The sequence below is a fragment of the Dermochelys coriacea genome, chromosome 16 (genome assembly GCF_009764565.3).
Source record: "Dermochelys coriacea isolate rDerCor1 chromosome 16, rDerCor1.pri.v4, whole genome shotgun sequence".
Lineage (NCBI taxonomy): Eukaryota > Metazoa > Chordata > Testudines > Dermochelyidae > Dermochelys > Dermochelys coriacea.
In genome coordinates, this window is record NC_050083.1 from 15,361,154 (window position 1) to 15,389,116 (window position 27,963).

Consider the following 27,963-nt stretch of genomic DNA (forward strand, 5'->3'; position numbering starts at 1 on the left):
GCTCATCCATGCCAGGTATCTTCATTGTAGTTCCAAATCTGAAAGTCCTCTGATTGCTTTGTTCTAGTGGAAGATACTAACGTTGAAAAATGAAGACACAGAACATAAGTATAGCTCCTCCCCCCTAGACTGGATCACTATGGATACAAACATCGCTTACTGGTTCCACCCTATCTCTGGTGTAAGTATGTGTGTCATGTATTAAGTCTGGTTTGCTTATTTGGATTATGTGAAGTCTGAAATTGAAGATATGAAAGGGGTGAGAATGTTTGAAAGAGATCAGGCTCTATTCTCCTGGTGTCTCCTCTAGGATGTCTCTCACAGATAGTGGTGGGTAGGAACCTGTTGTGGGTTTCAAAGCAAATAATTTTCTTCTCTGGTAAAACAAACACTTCACTTTTAATAGAAGCTTTCCTTTCCCCCTCCCACAATGTTCCTTACAATGCCAGATAGGACAGTTGGTATAACCTGCTGCTCAACAGTAGAAAAGTAAACTGGAGAGTTCTTTAGGCACTTGATACAGTTTTTGACAGCTTTGTTCCTTAAGTAAATAACTCTCTTTTGCTAACGCTTTAAAGGAAAATTGCAATTTAATATTCACTTGATCCAGTGTAGAATATCAGTCTATCACTGACAGCTTCTTTCAAATGCCATATATAAAAATGAATTATGAAATAATATAGCAACCTCAGTCAGTAGCCAGATGGACAGGGGATTGCCACAGCTCTTGTCAGGTAAATTCTGAGTTTTTAGATTCGGGTGTGTACAGCTATGTAATAATTAATTTTTGGCTTCTCTCTGTAGTAAAAAATCACTGCAGTTTTCCACCTCTTATCTACAGGCTCAGATCCACCTCATTGGGAATGTTCTCACCTGGGCTTCAGCTAATGTTGCAACTCTTGTATACGTGTGTCTGTTCCTGTGGTATTTGCTTCGACGACGGAGGAAGATTTGTGACATCCCTGAAGGTCTGATCCCTTAGCCACAGAAGTATCCTTGTATAGAGCAGTTTGACACCTTGCTGCACAGCTGCTGTGAGAATTCTAGTTGGGGTTCAGATACTCTTGATTGTCTATGGACAAAGAACTAGAGACTTCCCCTGGTTAGCTTGATGAGCTGTGTGCTCTCCTGATAGAAATTTTTATTGCAGGGCACCATCATCTCTTTGGGAGATTACACTGCATTTCCTGGATGCTTTAATGCTCAAAGGATCAGATTTGGAATCCCATCAGACCTCACCTGCCATGGGTATTTTAAACGTGCTCTTACACAGACAGGTCCTGTCTGCTCTGCATGACCACTAAAGATCCTATGGACAGTTTTACATAGCGTAACCTTTGGCCAGAGTGGCTAGGGAAATGTTATTTAGCCATTCTCCCCCCTGCGTGCAACATTAAGAACTTTTGAAAAATTGCCTGTTCTTGCTGTTGCTAGTTTTCAGGGTGTTTGGTAGCAGACCATCTCAGGAGTCCTGATTAGTGTTACCCTTTCTGTCTTGTAGATGCATGGGGGCTCTGGGTATCAGCTGGAGGACTCTGCGTGGGAGGCTGGGCTGTGAATTACCTTCCCTTTTTTATGATGGAGAAGACACTTTTTCTGTACCACTACCTGCCTGCTCTCACTTTCCAAATTCTCCTGATTCCTGTTGTACTGCAGCATCTGACTGATCACCTCTGCAGGTACCCAGGACACCCTGTAGGGTGTCCTGCAGTTCTAATTACTGGGGAGGAAGGTAGTGAAATGGTGGGGTTCTTAGTTCCAGCTCCAGCACTGACTTTGAGCACATTGCATTATGTCCCATCTGTAATAATGCTGCCCTGCCTCCCAGAGGGGCATGGGGAGAATTACTCAGTTAATGCTTCAACAGAGCCAGGCAAGCTACATGTTAAATTGCAGCACTGTTTCCTGGGGTCTCCATTTCTCACAGGTAGCAGAGTGCAAAGTTCCAAATTGCTACACTAGTCTCTTGCTATTAGAATATGTGGGTAGCTTTGCTTTAACTGCATTTCCTTCTCTCTCAGATCCCAACTCCGTAAGAGCGTGTTCAGTGCCTTGATGGTAGCCTGGTTCTCTTCCATTTATCTGGTCTATCGCACATTCAGCCCACTGACCTATGGGGAGCCTACCCTCTCAGCAGCTGAGCTCAGGGCCCTGCGCTGGAAGGAGAGCTGGGACATCTTGATCCGCAAACAGTAGTGGAGCCAGTCAAGATAGAACTGATCATGCTTACAAGTAACTCTGCTCTCATTTCTTGATAGGGGCTCAAGGTAAAAAGCCTTATAATTTAGGTTGGCAAGAATTCAGTCCCCATAAGGCAGATGATGTAATGGCAAGACTCAGTTTTTGTTCTGCTCTATAGTATTGTTCTACACAATGCAGCTAACCTACAGGTGCCTAGACTCATCTTGAGAGAGTTTTTACTATAGCACTTCCTCATGTTTTTAACCACCAGCCTGCTGCTCAAGGCTGCCACCTTTGGAGGGAAGAGACTCATACCTGACGCGATGCATTCAGGGGAGACCCTAGTGACACTTCACTGAAGCTTTAACTAACAGCCTCCACACACAGCTCACTAGTGCCCACAGCCATATGGCTGAGAGGAGATTACACAGGGATTTGTTTGCTCATTCCTGCTCCCCTTGCTGTTTAGACACCCCTTTTGGGCTTTTTCTTTAATGCTCCTAGTGAGTATGTCTGTGCTGGGGGGAGGAGGGGTGTATGAAAATGGTTACATTCATGTGGCTGTTGTTTCTTCATTGGTTTATTAATTAAAGCAGCACAACCACTTGAGTCTGAACTTTTTTCATCTCTTATAAAAGCAAAGCCTTTTTCAACAATAACCAATTCTTCCTGCTAATCTTAAGCCTGCATTTACAGAGTATACATGACAGATGGTAGGTACCAATTCGTGTTTGATGTTAGGATACCACCCTATGCTTTGCTGGAACTACTCATGGGCTGAATGCCTGAGCTTTAACATGGCTTTGGGGAAGGAATGAGAACTACAAACCATGTCCGCACCCAGTCAGTACTGAAGTGTCCTCCAAGGTCAGCCTATGCTACATGGAGTGTAGCTCGGCTAGTAACAAAACACCTCAACTAGATGATGGAGCCCTACTGCTGCTTTGTAAGTTGCCCAAGAGAAGCCTAATTTTCCTCAGCCCTGAGTAAAATAGACTTCTCTGCAGTTTGCCAATAAGAGATCAGTCCTCTTCTCCACAGGTCTGGCATTGCCATGGACAGAAGGGAAAGCTGGGAATCTGTACCTGCTTCTTTAAAAACAAGGCTCTTTGCTGCTTCTCACTTGGAGCAAAGATCTGTTTTCCTGGCAGCCAACCTTGCTGCTAGGGAAAAAGCACCATGAGCGGAGATAAAGTATCCTGTAGCCCACTGGGTTTACAGCACACAATGCCATCTAAGACCAGGGGCAGGGTCAATAGTCCAGCTTCTTCCTCTCCTCTGTGAGAAGACACACGCCTACCTCTTAATAACATGCTGTGGGCATGTCACAAACCAGTTTGTTAAAAAGGTTGGTGTGGAACAGAGGTGGCAACTTCGGACCACAACCTGGTTAGTGGGGACGGCTGCTGGACTCCAGATGAGATCGTTTGCTAGCTGCCAGCATGGTGCTGCCCTCTGCTTGCTCAGGGAACGATCGCTTGTATGTCCGACCATGCCCATTCATCGCCCCTCGCTGCCACTTGCAGATGTCTCCATTCAAAATGTCCTGGATGTGCTGCACAATGAGGTTTATAGCAACTGCAAAAAGAACAGACACCTGCTCAAAAAAAAAATAGTGGAACAAACAGCCCAGTCTGATTCAGTGTGTGAACCAGCTACTCGTCATTGCAATGCTGCTGCTTACATTTGGAGCCACTGTAGTGGGATCAAATCCTAACAACATAATGCCAGTCTCTAAACCTATAGTCCTGGTTCAAAAAAAGTCAGGGATAATCCAATCAGAGTCTACCTACACTTTACAACAATGTTCAGTAGGAGAATTTGGGGAATCTGACTTCATGTGCAGAATTCTATTAAACGTCCCTTACCCATATTGTCGACTCCACGAGGAATAATCACATCAGCATACTTCTTTGTCTGCAAATAAGAAACAACAGTAGGGCTTGGCTTTTCACAATAATTACCACTATCCCCAGATTTGAAAAAGGAGCCCACAACTGCACTCCTCTATTGTAGTGGTATCTATAAGTCTGTTTGATCAACTGAATGTTACTATCTATCTTCTGAATTTTGTAGTGGTGACTGCGGTTGCGAATAGTTGCCTCTATACTAAAAGCACTCAAGACATTCCTCTCATACTACTCCAGTGACCTGAGGCTGATGTTACCTTCATTGAGCCTCTTTTTCAGCATAGCTTGACTCTCTGCAACAAAAGCAGGTCAGTCCAGTTAGAATTGGTTCTAATCAGAACACCACAAGCTGCTTGTAAATCTTTAAGTTGCTGCCTGTCTCTGATCCTTCTATGACCTCTACTTTTTATAAAAAGGAAGTTCCTAGTAGGGATGCTGATCTTTCTACTGCACTTACAGGATTTACCTTAAAGACCAGACCTCCTGCTAGATCAAAGTAAAAATAGTTGTTTTTCATTCTTAAGCATTAACAAATTTATTTATATGGTCACCTAAACTGGCAGCCTCCTTCTTTCCTGTACAATTACATGCAGGAGGGAAGGGGAGCATTGCCCCTAGGTCATACTGCAGTGGTCGAAGTCAAGAGAAACCAATTTTTATTACATACATGAGAGGCTGGGCATGTCAGCCAGAATACCCATGGCAGTAATCAGTGAGAAAAGAAACCATTCATATAGCACTGTAAGTACCCACTGCTTGTAAAGCATCCTGGAAAACAACCATGCCATGTCTTTTGAGAGGGCAGCTCAGGTGAGAAGTAGGGAGGAGAGATGGCACATAGCCAAAGAGGACATCCCAGGTGCAACAGACATGTTTTTATCTTCTAAACCATTGAGTCACTCAGCATAGGCCCTGTGTTACAAAGATGTATAAAAAGCACAATAGTGGCAACACTTTGGGAAGGTTCCAACACTACAGTGCTGGGTAGGACCTCACATCTGAGCCAAACTTAGCTACACGAAATTGTTGTGTTGTCTGTAATGAAAGGGAGACAGGCTGGATGGCTCAATAGTTTGTTTAATATCTAGAACTAATTGTCATGGGTTAAACTACTGGGAATTTTATTTTAAATACAATGCAAAGATTAAATCTGAACACTAGGATCTTCACTAATCATTGCTTTTTGCGTCAAGCAGCTATCATTTGGGTGGTTTATATCAATCAGAGGGCCTTAGCCCCACTTCTCCAGCTACAGTATAAATAGCCTTCACTGCTTCTCCAGGTCCTTTAAAATGTGTCTGATTAAACAAGTGAAAAGCTTGGTACCGGCAAGCAGAACTCCTCAAAGGCAGGTTTGACGAAGGTTGTGTACTGAGTCAGGATCTGCTCTAGGTCCCTCCCACGCTTCATATCTCGAAGAACTAGGGCAGAGGGAAAAACAAGGGGCAGTGAATTTTAGCGTATGCATACTGATGACTGCCACAAGGCAAGCAGGGGGCTGATAATGGAGCAGAAGCCCAGGGTATTACCTCTGCGGGACAGCCGGACGTCAGAGTCTGTGTCAACGAAGAGTCGGAGATGGAACATGTCCCGAATGTCTTGGTTATAGAATACCAGGATCCCCTCAAAGAGAACCACGTCTGCAGGATAGACCACTGTTGTCTCTGCCAACCTGCCAAGGGTATATGGACAAAGTCTCAAACAAATTGCAAAAGTGGATTTCAAACTGAATGCTAACGTGCAGTTCCATTCCATTAAACACGGCTAACCCAGTCCCACCACTTCTTGCTCCCGCCAGCCCTCTGCAAGAAGACCACACACATTCAGCTAGGGTAGGCTAGGGAGACAGGGCAGCCCCCAGTGATTCTACCAAGTACTGTGTGGAAGGTGTTAGGAACTGAGACTTACCTGGAATGGGTTACAAAATCATAGGTTGGCACCTCTACAGTTTTTCCCTCCACAATATTTTTCAGAGTTGTGTGCATCAAATCATTATCAAAAGCACCTGCAAAACGAAGGCATAAAGAGACAAGGCCCAGGTGATGTTATGACCAAAATATTGCCGGTCTTTTCTGGTACTGAAGGATTTAAGTCTACCACCATTTCTCTGTCTGACATTACCAGACCCAGGAAGTGGGGGAGTATTCCTGGCTTATTCTTTTCTATCTACAGCAATCCAACCTGAAGTAATGTTAAAGGAAAACTGCATCATAATCCCAAAGATATCGTAATCCCTGCATCCGGGGCCCAAGTGTCTTAGACACAGAAATGAACACTAATCCAAACAGCCATAAAAGCTACTGTCTAGACTGCCTGGTAGTTTACAGATGGACATGGCAACTACAGCTCAGCAGGGGACAGGAGAAAGAAAAGGACAAATTGTACATTTTTTGCATTTTATTTCTAGCTAATTCAAAAAAATGTTAACATAAACCAAAACAGAATTACAGTTTGGAAAGTCTTATAGATTTGTCCTGCCTTTGAAAAGAGTGAGCAATGCTGCTTAACCTACAGCAGGTGTTCTTCCACTTTTGCCCAGGATGGAGTGCAGGGAATGTCTCCCATTTGCAATCATGTAACACCCCTGGGGCAAGGACAGCTGTTGCTTACATAAAAAATAAATATATTAGGAAAGTATCTGATGTGTTCTTAGCTTCTTTTAATGCATTTTAGCAGCTGGAAACCAGGAGGTGATCAAGCATCATGTGAGCATTAATGTTCCGCAGACCTACAGCATTAGGTTAACTCCTACTGCAAAGCAACAGTATGATGGCATCTCACTCCAGCAACAACACAGGCATCAATCACAACATGAGGACACTGTACAGTTTTTCTAAGAACTTGGTTGGAAATTAATTTTGTTGTTTCTCCCTATTAACTGCCACTGCAGTTCTCCCTCCCTTTCACGTGGGGTTGAGGTACAGGAACCCAAATACCCGGAGTTGGGAGTGTTCAATACTTTCCATTCTGCATGTTCAAAGCTCTTTACAAACAATAATTAAACCATGTCAGGCTTATGACCCTTTTCAGATGACTGAAGCATTTAAACTCTTTGGGACAGGGACCATCTATTCCACATTTGTACAGCACCTAACACAATGGGTCCTGGTCCAGGATGGGCTGAGAGGTGCTACAGTAATAAGAAGAGAGTAGTAACTTGCCCAAAGTCACCCAGAAAGGCAGTGGAAGAACTAGGAACAGACCCTGGATCTTTTGAGTCCTAGTGCTGTGCTCTATGCTCTGAACCCTCTCATCAGAGCCGCAGGAAGGCCACCCCTTAGGAACGCTGAGATTTCCCACTGGAATAGGTGGGAGGGGTCATCTCATTATGCTTAAATGAAGCATCAGTTTCTGCTGGCTCTGCTAACTAATGTGCCCAGAGGAAATGCTTTCTTTGTATTCCTTTAGAATTGGCTCCCTCCCAGCACAGCAAATGTCTCACAATAGGTTGCGGGAAGCTCTGATTCCTGGCGCTACCACACTGGAAAGACCCTCTTCAAACAGCACACATAGTAGAGGTGTGGCAGAACAGAAGGAGACTGGTTAATGAGACTGTAAGCTCCCAGCAGCAGGGACCGGTCTTTTTATTTGCATGGAAAGCACCCCCCCATGGTGCTCACAGTGAGGAGCTTTGAGGTATTTGCTGAAGCTAAGAGCAGTAGCTATTTTCCCTTCCAGTCTCCCATCAATGTCCTTCCCTATACACATTTTCTCCTTCCTCAAAGGCAAACATGAAGTGAGGTGAGGAGATCTTTAAAGCTTTACCTGGGTGATCAAAGTTGTACTGTCCCTTCAATGCCTTGGCTTTCTGGTCTGCAGTGAGGACCTTGTAGAACCTATCCTGGCTCAGAATGATGAGCTTTCGTTGGTGATGATCCACCTCATTTTGTCCCAGGAGCTCCATGATCTTCTCACATACTGTGGACTGAGGAACAACAAGCGTCAATCACAAACAACCACCCTCTGCAGCACCTTCCATCAGGACTTCACCAACATTCAACTTCATGGCAGTCTTGGGAGGTGGTGGGTAAGAACCATCCTTATTTTATCGTGGACAAAACAAGACAGAGGTTAAGGGGCGCCCCCCCAATACAAGTCAGAGACAGGACGGAGTCCTGTGCTTTAAGCACTTGATTATATCTCCTCTCCTGACTAATTCAAAACTCATCCACCAGGCTGTAGTGAGCTTTAAAGAGGGGAGATGTAGATACAGCCTGCTGCAAGAAGCAGTCAGGGACATGGAGCAGAAGAATGGATTCAAGGGGGCACAGAGATTATGGAGTGAACTGAGTGCCTGAGATACAGTTTTAGGTGAGCAGAGCCATGGCAGCCATCTCAAGGAAGGTTCTGTTCACAAATCTAATTCCAAACCTGCCACTCACTGTGCTGGGAGGACTCAATTTAGGTTTTGCTATAGCCTCTAAGTCTGAGCTTCTCTGAAGCTCCTATCCCTGTAGTATTCAAGGTTTCTGATACACAATGCAATGCTCGAGCACCATCTCTCCAGAAATGCTTTACAAACATTTATTCATCATGTCTGCCTACCTGGGGGGGGGGAGGGGGGGGGGAAGAAGAAAGAGGTTTGTGAGATATTCCCATTTTACAAATGGCAAACCTGAGGCCCAGAGAGATTAAGTAACCAGCCATGTAAACCAGCAACAGAACATGGACTAGAACCAAGGTGCATCTTGTGAACATAGGAATGGCCACATACCAATGGACCATCTAGCCCAGTAGCCTGTCTTCTGACAGAGGCCAGTGCCAGGTGCTTCAGAAGTGTAGACAGGGCAATTAGCCAGTGATCCATCCCCTGTTGTTCAATCCCAGCTTCTCGCAATCAGAGGTTATGGGGCACCCAGAGCATGAGCTTGTGTCCCTTACCAGTTGGGCTAATAGCCATTGATGAATCTAACTGCCATGAACTTAACTAATTCTTTTTTGAACCCAGTTATACTTTTGACTGTGCACTGTGTGAAGAAGCACTTCCTTATATTTGTTTTGAACCTGCTACTTACTAGTTTAATTGGATAACTCCTGGTTCCTCTGTTATGTGAAGTGCTAAATAACACGTCCCTATTCACTTTCTTTCCACCATTCATGATTTATTAGACCTTGATCATATCCCCTCTTAACCATCTCTTTTCCAAGCTGAACAGGCTGAGCCTTGTATTCTCTCCTGGTATGGAAGCTGTGCCATACCCTTTATCATTTTTGTTGCCCTTCTCTAATATAGCTTTTTTGAGATGGGGCAGCCAGAACTGCACACAGTATGCAAGGTGTGGGTGTACCATGGATTTATACAGCGGCAATACGGTATTTTCTATCTTATTATCTAGCCCTGTCCTCAACATTGTTAGCTTTTTTGACTGCCGCTGCACATTGCGCTAGTGTTTTCAGAGAACTATCCATGTGGTAGTTGTTTCTAGCTTCCAAGGCCCTTTCTCCAACCACTAGATCATTCTGTCAGTCACTCCATTAAAGCTGACATTCCCTCCTTGGCAACTTAGTTTCTCTGGAGAAAGCATGTGCTGACAGCCCAACAAAGAAAAGAGCTTGGAATAGGTTGTGTACATTGAAAAGAGCTGGGATAAGGGTTCTCAGACATAACATTTATAACTGGATCTTGCCCTAACTAAAAGACCATTTCTCAGAGAGTGGGCACACCACACAGAGTATGGCTGAACTGCAGCTCGGAGCAAGCCTTCCAGCCTGGGGTGACAGACTCATACTAGGTCTGCTCAAGCTAGTGTGCTAACAAGAGTGGCTCAAGCCAGTGACCTGACTCAGACCAGGGGCTTGGACTCAGGCAGCTAGCCTGAGCCACCATGCGTCTGCCCAGCTGGGCTGGGAGGTTGCTCCCAGCTGCAGTGCAGATGTACCCACAGAGGCCAAACAAAGCACTGGCTTTTCCTCAGCTCCATCTCTCTCCCTCATGTGGTGTCACCTTTGGAGTTGGGCTGCGTCAATATTTGTGCTGAGAGCAAAGTCCAGGTTCCTTCTGCATCTCCTGTTAGGCAATCCTCTACCTTTTACACAAATCATCCTTCCCCAAGACTCCCCAACAAACATCTCTTCTCCCAGGACAAGGTTAAAGATTATGCATGGACAAGCAATCAGAGTGAGAGATTGGTGGGTGTGTGGGAGGCTCATTCGCTAAGGCTTCTGGTTCCAACCCACTTGGGAGTTTGCTATGAGGACTGCACTTCATTTATATCCCTGTTTACCTCCAGGTTTGGTATGTGCTCACTTTTATCATGGTAAATCACTGATGTCAGAAATGTTGCCTCGCAACTGTGGCAAGAGAGAAGAAAACTGCTGCTGAAGTAGGGAAGCTTGTGTCTTTTAAAGCACCTGTCCTTTTCTCATGTCTCAGTTTGGGTCTTTGTCCCAGGTTTTGTCAAGAGCGTGAGCCGTTTGTGCTAGCCAGGATCACTCAGATGGTGAAGGAAGGGAAGTAGGTGTGACGTTCTGGTCCCTAATAATAATGCTGATGATACTTTGGAACAAATATCAGGTCAGGCTCCCAGCGAGGTAGGTCAGTATCCTCCTAACCTGGCAGACTGGGGAACAGAGATGGGTGAAGTGACTTGTCCAAAGCCACACAAGTTGGTGACGGTGCTGGGATAGACCCTGCCAGGAGGCCTGCTTCCCTGCTGCCGCCTCTAGAGGCTGCTCTATAGGCAACCAGAGACGAGAACGAACAAACTCCTTTCACTTGGGAATCCCACGAATGGCACCCAAATCATCACGTCAGGGGCAGCCTCCTCGTAGACGACAGGGACCCACTGTGCTGCAAAACTGATGTGGGGCTCGCCAAAAAGACCATGGCGCTGGACCCTCCCCACCCACTCAGGGGCCTTCACCTGCACAGGTGTCCCCAGCACCGAGACAGCATGCCCCCGTGGGCGGAGAGGACAGCGCACCCGGCTCTCCCTGGGGAGGGTGCCCAAGCGGCTCTGTGGGGCGGAGGCTGAGCACCCCTTGCAGTGTTGTATGGGCCCGTGGCCTCCGCAGGCGCCACGGCTGAGCTGAGACCGGCCACACTCATCGCACCCTGAACAGGCTGCGCCCTGATCGGGGCCGCTCCTGGGCTCCCCCGGTCCGGGGGCGGCTCCTACCTTGCCGCTGGCGGTGCCTCCGCTCACCCCGATCAGGAAGGGCCTGGGGTGCGGTCGCTCGGTCTCCCCCCCGCCGAGGCTGCTGCCCGCCGAAGCCATAGCTCGCCAGTCGCCACTGCCCCAGGGGGACAACAGCTCCCAGCAGCCACTGCGCCGCGCGGCCCGCTAGCGGAGTCGCCGAGCGGCCGCGAGGCAGGCTGGGAGTTGTAGTCCCTGCGTCCGCAGCGTCCAGAGCCTGCGCAGTCGGCTCTGCAGCCCGTGAGAAGAGACCAGCTGGACAGGGCTGCGAAAGGAGAGGGACTGAGGGCGTGGGGGCGACCGCTTAACCCGGGGAGGGTGACAAACCAGGGGCCGGTGGATCGACCCTGCAACGGGCTGGGAGCAGGCCCTGGCAATGGTTTTTCAGATGGAAATCGCCCCTTTCGTAAAATCGTTGTCCATGGGAAACCTGCAATTTTGCCCCAAAAAACCTCCACCCCTAATTTTCCGCCCGGAAAATCACGCTGACAACGCCCCTGCTGCCCCGGGGCTCAGCCTCCCCTCCCACCCTAGGGTGACCAGAGAGCAAGTGTGAACAATCAGGGAGCGGGAGGTACTTGGCTCTCTAGAAGACAAAGCCCCTAATATTAGGACATCGGGTCACCCTACTCCCTCAGCTCCAGCGGCCAGACAGGCAAAGCCCAGGGACATAGGCTGGAAGGCTCTTGTCAATTGCAGCTTAAGAGCAGGTAGGGGGCAGCGAGAAAGCTGGAAAATTCCATTTCGATCCTCTAGAAAAGGATTTTTTTCTAGCTCTCTCTTCCTGCAAACAACTGGTGCGTTTTTAACTTTTCACCCCCATTCAAGAGAAAACATTTTCAAAAAGGTGACATTTTTCCCAAGAAGGGATTTCTATTTCCCCGGCCAGCTCTAAATGCTGGTGTACTGATTAGAGACCAAAGGATCCTCCCTAGGTTTACAAGGGAAAGGGATTCAATCATGTCTATTATATTGAAAGGTGGAAGTGGCTGGGAGCTCCCCCAGGGGGTGGCCTTTATCATGCCACTCACTCCCTATGCAAATGACTGTACCTTTAACATTGGCTCTTGCCCTCCTCATAAAGAATTATGACAACACCCTACTGCACTTTCAGCAAAAGCACAAGGAGATCCACGTGCAATGCACTACTGTTATATAACATGTCCTACTTGCATAGCTTACATTTCACCAACGGGAAAAGTAAAGTCAACTCTTTGAAAGGGGCAATCTGTAAAAGCAAAAAACATTAAGTCACAGCAGCACTGTTTTCTTTTATCACAACAAGCTGCTTTTATCTATTGAATATTTCATCCAAAATGCTATTCAGCACACATAATGCTTTGCACTTTGGATGAAAGATTGCAGAACAAATGCAACATGGTGTAAAAAAAGCAGCCACCTTGGATCTGTCATCCAAAAAATGCATGATCCTTTCACTTTAACAAAGAAATGCTAATGCAGAAATTTTTCCTAACCCTCTTTCTTTGGCTGACTTTCCTTTCCGTGGGCTGGTCAACATTAGAAAATTTGGCAGCAATAAAAGACAGTATCAGCTGGATAATGCAGGTAATACATGGATACAAAGTCCCAATGAAGACATACAGGCTGCACTGATGCAAAGCAGGGTTTAACTGCACTGATTTTCCAGTAAATAATTGGTGTAAGCACTTTATACAAATGCAGCAGGTCTATATTCAGTTGGTATTATTATAGTGCCTAGAAACTCCCATCATGGACCAGGACCCCATTGTGCTAGGTACTGTACAAATACAGAACAGAAGGATGGTTCCTGCCCCAGAGAGCTTACCTTCTAAGACAAGAGACAACAGATGGATACAGACAAAGGGGGAGCATCAATGCAGTTACACTGTTGTGAATTACATTAATATAAAGAAAAGGAGTACTTGTGGCACCTTAGAGACTAACAAATTTATTAGAGCATAAGCCTTCGTGAGCTACAGCTCACTTCATGCATCCGATGAAGTGAGCTGTAGCTCACGAAGGCTTATGCTCTAATAAATTTGTTAGTCTCTAAGGTGCCACAAGTACTCCTTTTCTTTTTGCGAATACAGACCAACACGGCTGCTACTCTGAAACCTATTAATATAAAGAGGGCTGTAGTTACACCTGTAAACATTTTCAGCAATTCTCCATATGTAGACAAGAAGCCCTTATTTTCTTCTGGCTTTTGGGGGAAGGAGGTTACAAAAGTCAGGAGTCCACAGCAATTTCCCTGGCAGCAGTTCAGTTTTACTTTCAGCCTAAAAAAGTCTGCATGGCCTTTCCTTTATGTGGACAATTTCACTCCTGAAAGGAGTTGGCAGATTCCTTTTCCAATCTGTCTGGCTGCCCCTTTCAGAAGTATTTAGCAAAGTCCAAACAAAAGTTTCCAGCTCTCATTTGTCTCCAAAACGTGAAATTAGGGAGAAGTAATGTGAATTCACATTTTCTTTTGTTTTTTAAAAAACAATTCCCTAAGTGGCGGCAGAGTGGGGCTCTAGAAGAGACACCTCAGGGGCAAGTTCAGGGCAGCCTGCAGGAGGGGAAACAGGCTTTCTAATTTCTTAACCTTTGTAAAGGTTTCCAGGCTCTCTCCTCATGTTTTACACTCCCCCTAGTGATTTGAAAATTAAAGTTGCCAGCTCACTGCTGCTTGTAATGGTTCTTAGCAGCAGCTGCTCTGGCTTTTAGCTTCCAAAGGCTGGGAAAGGGAAATATTTTGGGAGCTTGCTGTTCAATTTTCTCCCTTTTTCATTGTTTTTCTCTAAGGCCTTACCCAAAGCCCACTGAAGTTTTTCAATTGAAAGGCTCCCGTTGATTTCAGTGGGCTTTGGATCAGGCCCTATGTGAGAAAAGAGCTGCTGAAAGATGCCAGCTTGACACTACCGGAGAGTAAAAGCCTCTTTCCCCTAGAAGGGGAAAGGGGCAGGTGCAGCATGGGTGGAATTTAGAGGGACAATCACTCTCCATAGTGCTTTCAGTCACTGTCCTATCTGCTGAGGCTCCCAACAAAGGGGTCAACATGCCAATGGTATTGCTATTTTTTTATACCTGCCTACCAGAAACAAGGCCGAGACCCCTCAAAACTCATGGGCCAGACATCTATCAGAGGGTCACTACTTTTGGTCATTACTGACACAGGGCAGATTTAAACCAGTGATCAAGAACTGTGAGCTCTGTGTTCCGTTCCTAATTCCCTGAGCAGATAAATATTAACAGTTTGGGAGGGGATTAATCTAGACCTTGGGTCTCTCCCCTCCCCCAACTCATGTAACTATATTAGGAGTGTTAAACTCTTGAGTAAGCTTTATAATAATTTCTGATAGTAGAGACCTCAGTAATTTAGCAGACAAAGGCATAGCAAGATTCAATGGCTGGAAGCAAGAAAAACTCAGATTAGAAATAAGGTACACATTTTTAACAGTGAGGGTCATTAAGCACTGGAACCACCATGGGTTATGGTGGATTCTTTGCTACTTGAAGTCTTTACATCGCAATGCTGCAGCTCAGCCAGAAGTTACAGTCTTGATGCAAGCATCAACTTGTGAAATTCTCTGGCCTGTGTTATGCAGGAGGTCATACTAGATGGTCCTAATGGTCCCCTCTGGAATCTGACTATCAATCTACAATATTACCAGACTATCTACAATGCATGAGTGTTATCTACATAGTAGAAACAGACAACAAATTGTATGGAAACCAGTATCAGAAGATAAACATCTATCAGAGAACTAGAAAATAGATGGCAAACACGAACAGAGCAGTCTTGGGAGGACTTTTTAGACAAGATCACGTGTGTGAGAGAAAGGCGGGGAGCTGGCGTTCACTACAAGGAGAAAGAATAGTTTGTTTGCCATGTAAAATCAAAGTCCTGAAAATTCCAAAGGACTTTTTTAGGCTAGGCAAATATTTCTTTCCATGTCCATGAAGTGGTACGATTAGTCTCAAAGCAAAAAAACTGGAAGGGAATATCTTGGAACGTAGCTGGGTCAGTGGCCCATTACCCTCAGAACATCATCCAGGCAATTTCACAGGAACCTGCCTCTAAAAACAGACTAAAAACCAAAGGTTTTATTAATTACGTAATGGAACAAATGCTTCAGAGAGACCCAGAAAGGCCAGGTTCAAGTATGGGCCACATTTATATATGAGAAGTACAACCACGGGACAGTGTAGCAAAAACTACCAATTATATGAACAAATGGGAGTGGACAAGGCAAGAAGTGGATTAGGAACCCTGAGACATTTAAAAGAAATTGCAGTGTAATAACACAGTTCTGCCCCTCGATGGGACTAGTGTTAATGGTCAACCATAAACCCTGGTAGGAAAGTCGGAATCAAAGTCTATATTACTCTCTAAAACTCTTCTCACAAAAACTGGAGGGGGGGGCACATACTTTAATCGCTACAAAGAGAAATAAATCAGTCAAACTTAAAAATGTGTTGGATGTAATCATTAAACTATTTACACCCAGAGAAAAAAAATTAACAGTTCAGCTACAGGGTGATATGGGAAATTACTGGAATTAATAGGAAATGAGAGATTTTCAAACCAGACATAAGGTAAATTCTGCTGAAGATTTTGCTTATATGGGAAATTGTTTTAATTGCTCTTAAATTAACACAGACAATTTAACGGCTAACTGGAGATCTTTGATTGCCTGGTCGTCACAAAAGGGAGCTGCATTTCCTGGGTGCTCATTAATTCTTTGCAGTCTGATGAAACCTCAGGAAAAAAGGCCACTCCCTCCTTGAATCAGACAGCAGCACCCTTTGCAGCCACAGACATAAAGAAACAGCCACAAGTGTTAATTAACTCCATATTTAGAGTTAATGATTCCCAGGAGAGAGGGGTACAGACTGAAGCCAGCACTGAATTGTACTGCGGCCCAGGTATAGCAGCAGAAATAACTGCCCAGCAAAGCAGACTGGGGGAGGGAAAGGACAGACTTCTGCGGGCACAGCTAGGTTGGTCAGGGGCATGAGGAGGTGATGACATAACTGAGGTGACAAATCTGGAGTGTAGACAGTCACTCGTCACTAGACTAGTGCAAAGTGCAGCTTTGCTGGTGTAATACAACAGTATTCCTAGTGCTCCTCGTGTAAACAGACTCCTAAGAGCTCGGCTACTCACCCAGGCTGTACTGCTTTCCACACTAGAGCCTGTACCAGCATAACTGTATCCATAACAAATCACAGTTATACCAGCACAAAAGCTGTGTGGAGACCAGGACCTGAGCCTCCTGTCCCCCCAAGGGAGGCAATATAATGACCGCTGCTGCTTAGAGCAGCAAGACAAGAAATTAAGCCTATTTTCACGAGACATTACAAAGTTGTTTTAACTTCAAAGGGCTTGAAACAGATCCAGTTTGGCTCTCCCTCCGCCTTTAAAATTTCCCAAGTTTTGCTCTCTGCAACACTTTTACTGAAGACGTCACCGAAACTCTAGAGAACCCCAGGCTTTGGTAAAATGTTTTAGTGAATGAAGGGGAAGGCATGATATTTGTGAAAAAAAATCGAATTGGCAACTTTTCACAAAAAATATTATTTTTGCAACAAAATAGCCATTTGTGACAAAATGCACTTCATTTGAAAAATGCCAAGCATCTCGGCTTGTCTGGGGTTGGAAGAGGAGTTCCTCCAACTCTACACAGCTCCCAAAATCAGTGTCCACCCATGTCAGCTCAGCCAATAACTGTCATACATGTAGCATTGCTGTGCTCTGTTAAAAAAACAAAAAACAAAAACAAAAAAAACCCCAGCAGCTGTGTTCCACCCCAGAGGTGGCTGCCGTTCAGTGAGGGCTGCCTGGAAATGAAAGACGGTGGCTCCTAGAAGCCACGTGATCCCCAAGTACTCTAGGGTGCTTAGTGAAAAGAGAAGACAAGTTCATCTCACGTTTGTTCATTGACTGACTGGCAGCAGCAACTGCCACTTGGAAACTAAAAGATTCTCCCCAGTGCGCTCCCCAAATGTTTATTAGTTGTGGGGATCTGTATCGTGATGTTACACAGGGATCCACGCCAGGCGAGCACTTTACAAATGTAAAGGACGGGCTCCTGTCCCAAAGAGATTACAGTCCTGCAAACACATGTGAGTAACTTTTATTTGGTGAGTAGTCCCCTTGGAGTCACTGGGATTGACTATGTCAGTAAAGTTACTGGTGTGCACAAGGGTTTTGTAGGATCGAGCGAATGACAGACAATAGTCCTCTCCCCGGAGAGCAGGGAGAGGCTGGAACACAAGATATTAGGTCTGTCTTTTCTCTTCGGCTCTATTTTAACCCTTGTCTCACTGAATCTATTCATTTGTTAGTCTCTTGTGGCTGATTTTTTTAATCACCACCTATTTCTCCAATTTATTGTTTTTCATTAAACGGCTAATGGGCAACACAAAATTAATGACAATGGGCTCTGCTGCTCCAGCAGCTTTCACCCAGACAGTTCTAAGAGCATTTTATAAACTGTATATAAAAGGGCTCACTTCACACGCCATGGAAACGCAGCCATCTCTGGGGTGGAACATAGTGGCAGTTTAACAGCTCACAGCAACACTACTCAATGTTCTCACCACCAATTCACTGCTTAGTAAAGATGAAGAGAGTGGCCTGCTCTCTCACTGAATAGGGAACACACCAGGCTGCATTGTGTAAAAAGCCCCCTTTCCCAGACACATTTCACACTAATTTAAGGGGCTGATTTAAGGTGATTCTTTTGTCCATATTAGGGAGATTGGGTTTTTTAAAAGACAGTCCCTCCTTTGAAGTGCTCTCAGGCAGACACCCCCCTTCCCCTCCTCAAGGCAGCAACACCACCCCATTCCAGGTCTAAATGCCAAGAAAACACCAGCCCTGGCTCCCAGTCACAGTTATTTAGTATGATTTGGCTCCAACAGGTATTTACAGTTCAAAGGGCTTCATGGCCTGTTTGGGGGGTATCCCTCCCCCTCTATTGTATCCCCTTATCTGGAGCAGGCTCTGACAGGCTTATGCTCATTCTGCCAGGGTAGATAGGGAAGGCTGGTCTCACTGCATCTGGCCTTCATCCCCCCATCCACCCCGCCCCCAGGAGCAGGGAGATACTGGTACAGCCTGGCCTGGCTGGGAACACCATGGCACGGGAGCTGCGCTGCCCTTGTGTACACAGTCATCTGCAAACAAGCTTGTCAATTATTAATAAAGCTCAACTCAGCCCCAGGAAACTGAATCCGAGTAGGGAAGGAGGCACAGGGCTTAGTTCGCGGGATAGTCACTCCCCAGGGAAATGCAGGAAGAGGACTCTCTCTCTAGATCAGGAGCATAGATAGCTCAATAGAGTTTCCTAAGAACAGCTGATCCCACTGAAAGGGAATCTTTGCTCTGCTTTGGGTCACTCACCAGCATGTTCTGGAGTGAAACCGACTAAGAAGTGAGAGGAACGACCACTGATTCAGGTAACGTGAACTTTCATTTCTTTTGGGCGGAGTAAACGATGCCTGGACATTGCACAATGCCTGGACATTGCTCTTCATACACTGGGGTGGCTCGAAGGCAAGTGCTCAGCTCTATAAGGACCAGTTCAACTGCAACTGGTTGGGTCTGGAGGTGGGAGACCCCTGTAGTCTGTGCAGTTTGTAGCAAACTAGGGTCTACCAAGAGTTATACAATCTCCTCTGTGAGCTAAGAAAATACCATAATCTCCCTGCCACGGGTGGGGAAACTGAGGCACAGGAGGAGATTGGCGACTGACTCAAGGTCATACAGCAAGTCAGCATCAGAGCCAGGATTAAAAATCAGGAATTCCAGGTTCCCAGATGAGGCTCAGAGCATGTTACCTCTTACATTATTAGTTCATGTAAAGAGAACCCCCCTCTGGAGATTAGCACATTAGAGACTAGTACCAGCTGCCAGAGCTCTTTTCTGATTCACAAAGCGATGCACGGTGTTTTGTGGGGAAGGAGGAAGTTGGTCTGTGCGTGTTTGGGAGAGTTTCCATGTGGCTGGGAGCTCCCAGTCACCAAAGAGGGGGAGTGAATTCTCACACTGTCGAGCTGCAGCAGATTTCAGGGCTTTGCGAGTCAGTTTCCTAACAGGAGAAACCAGTGGCATGGAATCTGGGTATTTACACTACATACAACAGCCCTTGGACAAAGGTGGTCACAAACAGCATGCAGGCAATCCCCTCCTTCAGCAATTGCAGCCAAAACCCAATGCCTAGTTTCCAAGAGGAAATTCTGCCCCAAAAATTGAGGCCAGATAGGAGAGCAACTCAGACAGGTTCTTTCTCCCCCATGTCTATATGGAGCCTCAAGGAGCTGCAGCTTCAAGCATAGGCTGTTTGTAGGTGGCTCTTCAGCCACCTGGTGGGTCGTGGGCATGGGGACACATGTGAACAGGTGTATCCATGAGGCACGCTGGTAAGCCAAGTGGGAATCAGGCAGAGGTCTAGATGGTTTGGAGCTATATGGAGTTCCCCCCAGAGTTTTGGGTTTGAACATCACAACTTTTGAGCAAAACTCAGTTGAGACAGCTGAGTTCCAGCTGCTCTCCTGGGGAACCCCTGAATTTCATTGCATTTGGAGAGAAAACATGTGAACCCATTCTGTGTGGCACTGAACATCAATACAAGGCCAGCTGCCAAGGAGAAGGCCCAGTGACATCCCAATGCCACGATCACACTGCAGCCATGGTACAAAGGTGCAGCCTCTGCAGTAGCCAGACTGCTGTAAGGTGTGCGCAGGATAAGGATGCTGTGTCTCCCTGCAGTACCATCTGAGGATTGCCCTATCTACAGCTGTTCTGCAGCTTGGACCCACTTGCTATGAGGGATGCATGTGGTCTTGCTGCCAGAGCATCATGCTTCCCACAGAGGGCCTGAATGGAGAAGGCAGCATAAGCAACCGATTCCTTCCCTGGCACAGTTGGGTGTTGGGGGCACCCTACTGCTGAGTCTCATTAAGGAGGGTCCCAAGGAGCTCACTCAGAGACCAGAGGACACATACAGTCTGAGAAAATTAACTTTTTTCCTCTGGGAGGTGGGGGGAGATTCAGGTCAACTGACACACTTCACAAATTCATGTTGATGCGGGTAAATTATTTTAGCTGATAAAAAAAATCTGCAAAAGTCAAAACTTTTTTGTCATTTTTGAAACAAAACACTGACTTTTTGATTGGAAACACCTTTTTAAAATTACCTCTTTAATTTAAAAGGGGGGGCGGGGAGCTCAAAATTGAAATAAAACATTTAGCTTGACCCCAACTGAGCTAAATTTATTTACTTTTTGATTTGCTGAACTGGAAAATTTCACTTTTGGGTTGACCCAAAATGATTTTTTCTCTGATTTTTCAGAACTACCAGTGAACCAAAAAATCCATTTCCCCCCACTGTTCTAGTTCCAGAGAAGCGCTCTAGTGTGGGGTCGGTAGCTGGCAGGCAGGCAGGCATCTCTCTCTCTCATTTGGGCATTGTTTGTTTTCAATTAATAGTCTGACTCCCGAGGGCTAGTCCTAACTTTGACACCGACTCAAGCACTGACCTTGGGCAAGTCATGTAGCCTCCTTGCTTCGGTATCTCCATGTAGGAAGGAGAGTCATTGTTGCCTTATCTCTCAGAGGTCTGGAGGAGGGGGAATAGTCACACACAAACCTAGCAATATAAACCACTAATTAAGGGCTGGATGTTACTTGGATTTCTTTACAGTTGCTCTTCTCCTCCGGAGGGGAGAGTCAAAAGCCCAGGAGTAGGTTCTCTCTTAGCAAAGGAACTAAAGATAGAAGCTACAGCTGGACAGGCCTAGCAGCCATCCAGGGGTGCTCCCTACTCTGCCCTGCTCAGGCAGCTGACCTATCACTCTGCAGAACACACCCAGCCTTGGGATACTTCCCCCTTCAGAAGGAGCCATGGATCAGTTGGCCTCTGGTACTGACACGAAATCTGGTGAGTGCCTACACTTTGGCCTAGGAACAGCTACTCCACGGGGCCTGCTCTGCTGTGACACGCCTCCCCCGTCAGGCTAGATGCTAACCTCCCCCAGCTCTTTTATTTATTTCTTCATATCGGCCCAGCATGTGGTGTTTATGGTGGCTGACCCGCAGGAAGGCTGTGGTTTATGTTATGGTAGATATTGAGCAGGAAATCCCCCGACGGAGAGCCAAAGGAGCGTGGGGAGATCCAGTCAGCTGGGACGAGGGTTTATCCTGCTTGACCAGGCCATAGAAATTGGGCAAGGCCTAAAAATTTTCTGCATGCTAGGGAGGGCGGTTCTAGGCCCTCTAGGCTTTAATATTCAAAGCAGAATTTCTTACAGGGTCAGGGCCATTTTCAAGACATGTCATTGCACTCGCAGGTCCCTGGGGCAGGAAGGGTCATTTCTGTCTTGACCCAAAGCTCTTAGGATGGGTGGTTCTGCCCAGGTCCCTCCTGCTGAAGTGCAGCCAGAGCAGACTCTCACTCTCAGCACAAACCAGCAACCAACTCTAAGTCCTGAAACCTGAGCCAAGGCCTGACTAGGATTTCACACCAGGGAGGTGGCCCAGTTTGGACAAGTGCTGGGCCTCTCACTCTCCTTGGCAGGTCCCAGCTTCAGGTGAGAGAGCCCCAATTAGACATGCTCCAATGGCTGTGTGTCCTGCTAAGAGTGGAAGCCAGGCTCTTCTGCCATAGCTGAGATTGATGCCCCACAATACAACCTGTTATGAGGCTTCTGTGTTGTGCTGGCAGCCACTAGGGAGGGAGGAGGCAGGCAGCAGCCTTAGGGTATGTGCCTGCCTTGGTTTGGTTTAATTCTCCTTAGTTGTCTGGAATCCCGGGCATCCAAGATGGGACTCTAGGGGTGCTTCCAGCTGATGGAGAATTTCCTGCAGAGGATTACTCGGACAGTGATGGCATTTTGTACACATATAGCACCCTTCTTCTGGAGATCTCAGTGCGTCACCAACCCGTCACCTCTCTAGACCCCCCACTCAAGTAAGAGATCATTCCCTCCATTTTAAGAATGGAGAAACCAAGGCATGGAGAGAGTGCAACTTGCCCAGTGTCACACAGGATGAGTTCATGTCTTCTCTCTTTGAGAACACAATGCCAGACACACCATTAGCATAGACCTCCCCTTAACAGCAGCAGTAACATATTGGCCAGCAGGTTTTCTTCCTCCTCTAGATCCCTTCCCACACCCCTGGAAGATCAGTGGGATACAACCTCGCTCAGCTGAGACTCAGCCCGCCCACAGCGATACTCAAACTTAATTCTTGTCTTGAGACGCCGAAGGCCATGAAGACTAGAAACCCATTGACTCACAGAAAGTCAGTCACAGAGCAGGGAATAGAACCCAGGAGTCCCAGATTCCCTTCAACAACACTGCCTCATTTTAAAGTGTCACATGCCCAGCTATGCTCTCAGAAACCACCAGCTGCAACTGGGCCCACAGCGACATTTCAGTAGCCCAACGCATTGTACCTTGAACCAAAGTGCCATTGCACTCCAGAGCAGCCAGTGAGAAGGTTTTTGCTCTGTCATGTCATTTCCTTTTTCAGGCGTTTGCTTATGGGGCGGAGCATTATTATTGCAGACACCCTTCTCCTAGAATGGGAGAAAGGAGATTTACAGATACTAATCAGCAGGCCCCAAATTATAGTGATCTTACCGGATATGTGACTGACTCACCATGTGGCCTTGCACAAGCTATCTTGCCTTGCTGTAGCAGCTTCCCCACCTATAAAATGAAGATAAAGAATACTTATCTACCCACAGCATAAGGGCATTATGGGAATTATTTAACTGTGCAGTGAATTCCATTTATAAAAGCACTTATATATGGTAAGCGTTAGCAATTAATGTATATGCTAAGCACAATAATTTATGCCCATTTAAAGAAAAACAACAAGTACAAATGCAAACACTGCAGGAGAGAGCACAGTGTGTGAGTCTCCTGTGCAACAAGCTGCAGCCCCTCAGAGTCAAAGGACAGCTGTCTTTGTACGTAGGCAGAGTCCTTCAAAATCTAAAAGGTGCATTACACAGAGAAGGTGGCCGTGGCAGCACAGCTACATAGCACCCCTGTGCTTCTGCCGTCTTGAAAAATCACCATGAGCTGAGATTTGGTGCACAATGGCAGCTGACAGAGTTGTCCAGGACGGTATGGACACTCTGGATTTTTTGGTATGTTAATTGGATCACCCCCAGTAATATTACAAACCACCATAACATGTTGTCCCCATGTATGTAGATCATATACATGAAGTCATGCAAATTTCTGTGCTGAGTCACATGTAAATAACCCCATCATGTTTTCAACAGCACCTTTAATTTCACATATCAACAGGCTATGATTACAGTTTCCAAAAAGACACAGAATTTTTTTGTTTTGTCAACTCCCTTCTTCTCCCCTCTCCAAGAAGAGCATGGGGTTATTTCCTACTAAAAAGAAAACATCCCCTGTATGCAGAGCCAGGCTGCAGTTAGCAAGCCTTCAACAACAGGGCAGAGGAAAAAAGGCAGTAAGGCCACCAAGCAGTGATTAAACAACAGATCTGGTATGAAATAAACTCTACGCTAGCGGAGCCCTTGGAAACAACAGGCCGATGCTCAGTTCAAAGAGCGAATGAGGTGCAGTTACATTGAGATTCTTCTGTTCTTGTCAATCAGTACGTAGAGATTTACAGCGTTGTAACAGCCACCTCTGTTTTAGCCATTCACTTGGCCTGAGACAGGTACACAAACACCATGTTGACTGCAATTCTAAAGCATTGGACTGATTCATGAGTACTGGGTAAAAGCAGAAGTTATTGTGCCCAGCCAGGCCTCTAGAGGTTCTGAGATTTGAATAAACCCCTCTCCTGGGCCAATAGGGTTGAGCTGGAAACCTCCAGAGAACAACGTGTCATGAGATTTCTGGTGCCTGCTGCTTCTGGTCTCCCAGTGCCCCCACAATAACTCAGCACAGCTGCTTGTGGCACAGGAGAAAAACAAAGCTAATGTCTCACTGCAAACTAACAGTCTGGGTCAGTTCAAGGGTGGCTCTTATTTGGCTGAGCCTGTCTGTAGAAGGGACCTAGGAGGCCCACAGCATGAATGTGCAGATGAGCTGTTTTGGCTGCCCAGCTCCATGTAGAGCCGTTCTTCATGTAAGTCGCATTAGTTTGCAGAGGCATTTCCAGTTTGTCTGAGCACTTTGGAATGAGGAATCTTCACTTCCTTAGAGCAACAATATCAGCAAGTGCCTGTCACTCACTTTAACCTTTGCTGCAATTTCTTCAAAGGGCCAGAGATGGAAGGTGACCTCTCCTGCACCTCGACTGAGGGACTGAGGAGCTGCGAGCCCCTGGAGGGAGGCAATGCCAGCATGGAAGGAGCGATGGGGCCAGCCTGGGGTGCCACTCCAGACCACAGCGGAGGAGGGATTACAGGCCTGGAGCAGCAGGGCTGCACTGGAAGTACATCTTCTTCTGGACTCACAAGTACCATGGTCGAGCCCAACCTCCCTGCATGTGATGGGCAAGAACCCAAGTGCACTTCAGGAATCACCAACACAAGCTTTGTTGGGGATCCCCCACCCTATTCTCCTCCAGACCCAAAGACTGCTCACTTGATGTACCCACCTTTCCAGGCCATCTCAGGACAAGTGCCCATCATGTACCAGCCAGGACCTTTGCAGCAGAATTTACCTCCTGGCTCCTTCCCATACACTATTGTATGTAACCACAGTAGCACTTCTCATTACTGTTGAGTGTAATGTTCGTCCCTATCCTGCAGTCCCCCCATTCTCTCTAACTGGTTACCAGCATGCAGCAACACTACAGATTAGTTACCTAGGCTGTCATATCCCATGCATGAGCTTCTTGCCTGGGGCCAATCTTCCACCAACGCATGGCCTTTGGGGGGAAGGAGAAGGCAGAGAATCCACATACTGCCCAAAGCAGACAGGGGCCAGCCTTGAGTACATGCAGTGCAAAGCGACTGCATGGACTGAGCAACTTGTAGGCTAGTCTCACCTCAGCCTCCAGCAGCAGGGTCAGAAGGGGAAGCCAGCAGATGGCCAGGGTATATAAACAGGCAGGTCTGTACATTGCACAGAGAGTTCCCAGAAGTCCTAGAAAAGGATGATGCAGAATTACCTCCCAAAGGAAATGGTGGAAGCCCCAAGGCATGAGACCTGAAACTCTGGAGTGGACAATGAAATAAATAGAAATAAATAGCATAAGGAGCAATCCTTCAGAGGGGGTGGGTTGATCTACATGGGTCCTCTCCTATCTGCAACTCCAACAATTCCACAGCAAAGGGATACCCAAGGCAGTGATCCTTTGTCCTTGGATCACTCTCTCCACATCACTTGTGTCCAAGAATTACCAGAACTCTTTGCTCTGTGTTGCAGTATAACGGGCTTCCTGCCAGTCGGCTTCCAGGAGCAGCAGATAGGAGGCGTCTGCCCAAAGACTATATGGTGGAGTCAGTGCTGGTGACGATTTTTTGCTGCTTCTTGACGGGGGTGATCGCCCTTGTCTACTCCCATGAGGTAGGACGTGTCCTTTCCTTCCTGTGACCTGGGCTCTCTGAACTTGGTTGGAGGAGGGATGAGGGGTCCCTGTGCTTAATATAGTTTATTCACTTAGTTAGGGATGTGGTTGGTTACACAGAACAATTGGCAGCACTGATAGAAGCACTCCAGTTGCTAGGCACCAGTTATATGTTCATTTCAGTGGGATTCTTTCCTCATGCCCCACTTTATCCAAGGGACATTGATTGTCAGCTGTAAGGATATGCTCACATGATCCTAAGAAAGCTCTGCTTAATGACCTAATGGATGGCCGTACCGGTCAACAAGGTCCCTGTCAACAGGTGCTTGGGATGTGGGAAGGCAGGAAGAATTCCTTTCCTTTCCAAATCTGGTGATCAGTTCAGCATGGTGCATATGACCACCCAGCTCCATGGTTAAACTTCCAATTCCCATTTATACTGGGAGTCCCAACTAATTGTCTATTTCCTCCTTGAATCCTAGTATCATGGATTCTGCAAGTACTTCATGGGGCAGAGAATTCCCAATGCGGACTGCGCTCTATGAAGTAAAGCCCTACACATACTTAGCCCAGAGCTCTGGAAATAAAATAATGCCCTGGTCATCCCATGGCTGTTTAGTTCATACATATCTGTACATGGGTCATTATGGCCAAACAATGTACTCCTGTGTGTCTGACAGGGTGAATAAGCTGGTGGTTGAAAGACAGCCTGGTGCATCTTGCTGCACTTTCTGAATAAATAACCAATGCTCTTTCTTATCAACAAAAGAGCTTTTGGGAAGGGTGCTGACAGTGCTTGCTGGTTTTCTGCATGGATCCATAGTCAGAGCCTTTGATGGTCTGAAATTTCATCCTTTTCTTCTTCATTAGTCATAGTTAGTGCCTTTGGTTTTTATCAGATATGCTTAAAGCTCTTTACAGGGAAACACTGTCTTTGAAGTGCAAGAAACTTGCATCTCTCTTCTCATTGTCCACATTCTCTCCCCCAACCCTAGACACGAGCAGCCCTGAACAGAGGAGACCTGATCCAAGCCAAGCTAGCATCCAAAAAAGCCCGATCACTGGTTCTCTTCAGCTTGCTCTTTGGAGTGTTTGTGTGCATCAGCTGGGTCATCTATGTAGTGGTGGTCCTTTATGTATGATAGAGCACCCCACAGATGACAAGCCGCATCACGTGAAGAGCTCACCGCCACCATCAGCGGCACCTGGGGGAGCATGGCAAGCACCTAGTCATGGGCTAAGAAAAGTGCCATGATACCGCAAGATGGCATGGAAATCAGAGGGTCTCTAAGCTGTCATACTTTCTACCAGCAGATACTGTGCAGCACAAGTGTATGTTGCCCAGCCCCTGGGATTGTATTTCATTCTGTTCCTCAAGTGCAGTGACTGCGGGGTATTGTGCCAGGCCCAGTCAAACCAGCAACACCATGGCAACGACTTAGTTGCTGCCCCAAAGCTAGCATGGAAGCAACCCACCTGCCTCATCCAGCCCCACGAGACTGCAAGACAAGTGAGCAAGCTCCACCGGACTGACTGCTGCTTGCTTCAATAACTTGGGGCAATCCAAAAGCTGAACATCAGCTTCACAAAACGCTCTGTGTCCCAGGGCATCTCCATGATTTATCAACATCCAATACCTTGTTCACAGCTTGTGGCCTCCATTCCCAGAACAGCATCTTGGTGGGAAGAAAACGTGCAATGGCGGCAAGCTGAAGGCAAAGAAGCTGCCAGCACAAGAACCCTCTCTCCCCTCTGCTAGGATATCCCAGTTTAGCTGGAATTTCTTTGTGGCTTGTGCTGAACAATGATCTATCTAGAAAAGGCAGAATCATGTCAATCATTGGAGAAAACCACACAAACACCTGCAGGAGCAGAGGTAATGTCTCTGCTGTCATATGTTATCTGATGGCAGCAACACATTTTGTGATTGTGTTTTAGGCACACAAAATCTGGAGGTATCACTCCAATCATAGGACTTGAATAAGAGGAAACACACCTTTCTGATGGCCTGAATATCGCAAGCTTTTAACATCCAGAATCTATGTTCAAAATGGCCAGCAAGGAAAGCAAAAGCTGTGTTATTTCACGATTTCACAGGAACAATTTAACCTGTTCTGGGGATTGTGGCCCAAGAAAGCTCAATATGAAAACACTTTAATAAAAAAAAAGGAAAGAAAAGAGACCCATATATCCCCCATTGCTGCTTCTAGATTTCAATAAAAAAAAAAAAACAGGTTTGTCGAAATCT

General features: G+C 46.4%; 3 protein-coding genes across 13 annotated transcripts in view; 2 read left to right on the plus strand and 1 right to left on the minus strand.

Moving 5' to 3' along the window:
- The window catches only part of POMT1 (protein O-mannosyltransferase 1), a 21,320-nt gene extending 16,036 nt beyond the window's left edge, over positions 1–5,284 (plus strand). For 8 of the 9 annotated variants that reach the window (XM_038374652.2, XM_038374651.2, XM_043498996.1 and 5 more), the window contains 3 exons: positions 68–181; positions 842–968; positions 1,502–1,962. In XM_038374652.2, coding sequence (XP_038230580.1) covers positions 68–181; positions 842–968; positions 1,502–1,962 — 702 coding nt within the window. Of the gene's footprint in view, positions 1–67; positions 182–841; positions 969–1,501; positions 1,963–2,021 lie in introns of those variants that run through there. The other variant, XM_043498998.1, reaches the window with a different exon arrangement.
- Positions 381–22,884, minus strand: UCK1 (uridine-cytidine kinase 1). 3 transcript variants are annotated; one of them, XM_038374668.2, is made up of 7 exons: positions 22,867–22,884; positions 7,857–8,016; positions 6,000–6,096; positions 5,621–5,763; positions 5,418–5,512; positions 4,050–4,098; positions 381–3,759 (listed from the first exon to the last, which is right to left on the minus strand). In XM_038374668.2, the coding sequence occupies exons 1-7, from the start codon at positions 22,867–22,869 to the stop codon at positions 3,572–3,574; spliced, it is 735 nt and encodes a 244-aa protein (XP_038230596.1). In that variant the 5' UTR covers positions 22,870–22,884; the 3' UTR covers positions 381–3,571. The 3 variants fall into 3 exon arrangements, with proteins under 3 accessions (XP_038230596.1, XP_038230594.1, XP_038230595.1); XM_038374666.2 differs by lacking the exon at positions 22,867–22,884 and adding an exon at positions 11,210–11,385; XM_038374667.2 differs by lacking the exon at positions 22,867–22,884 and adding an exon at positions 10,339–10,594.
- PRRT1B (proline rich transmembrane protein 1B) lies at positions 18,364–27,895 on the plus strand. Its single transcript, XM_038374670.2, has 4 exons — positions 18,364–18,658; positions 24,462–24,892; positions 25,574–25,714; positions 26,711–27,895. The coding sequence occupies exons 2-4, from the start codon at positions 24,470–24,472 to the stop codon at positions 26,855–26,857; spliced, it is 711 nt and encodes a 236-aa protein (XP_038230598.1). The 5' UTR covers positions 18,364–18,658; positions 24,462–24,469; the 3' UTR covers positions 26,858–27,895.
- The last annotated feature ends 68 nt before the right edge of the window (positions 27,896–27,963 follow it).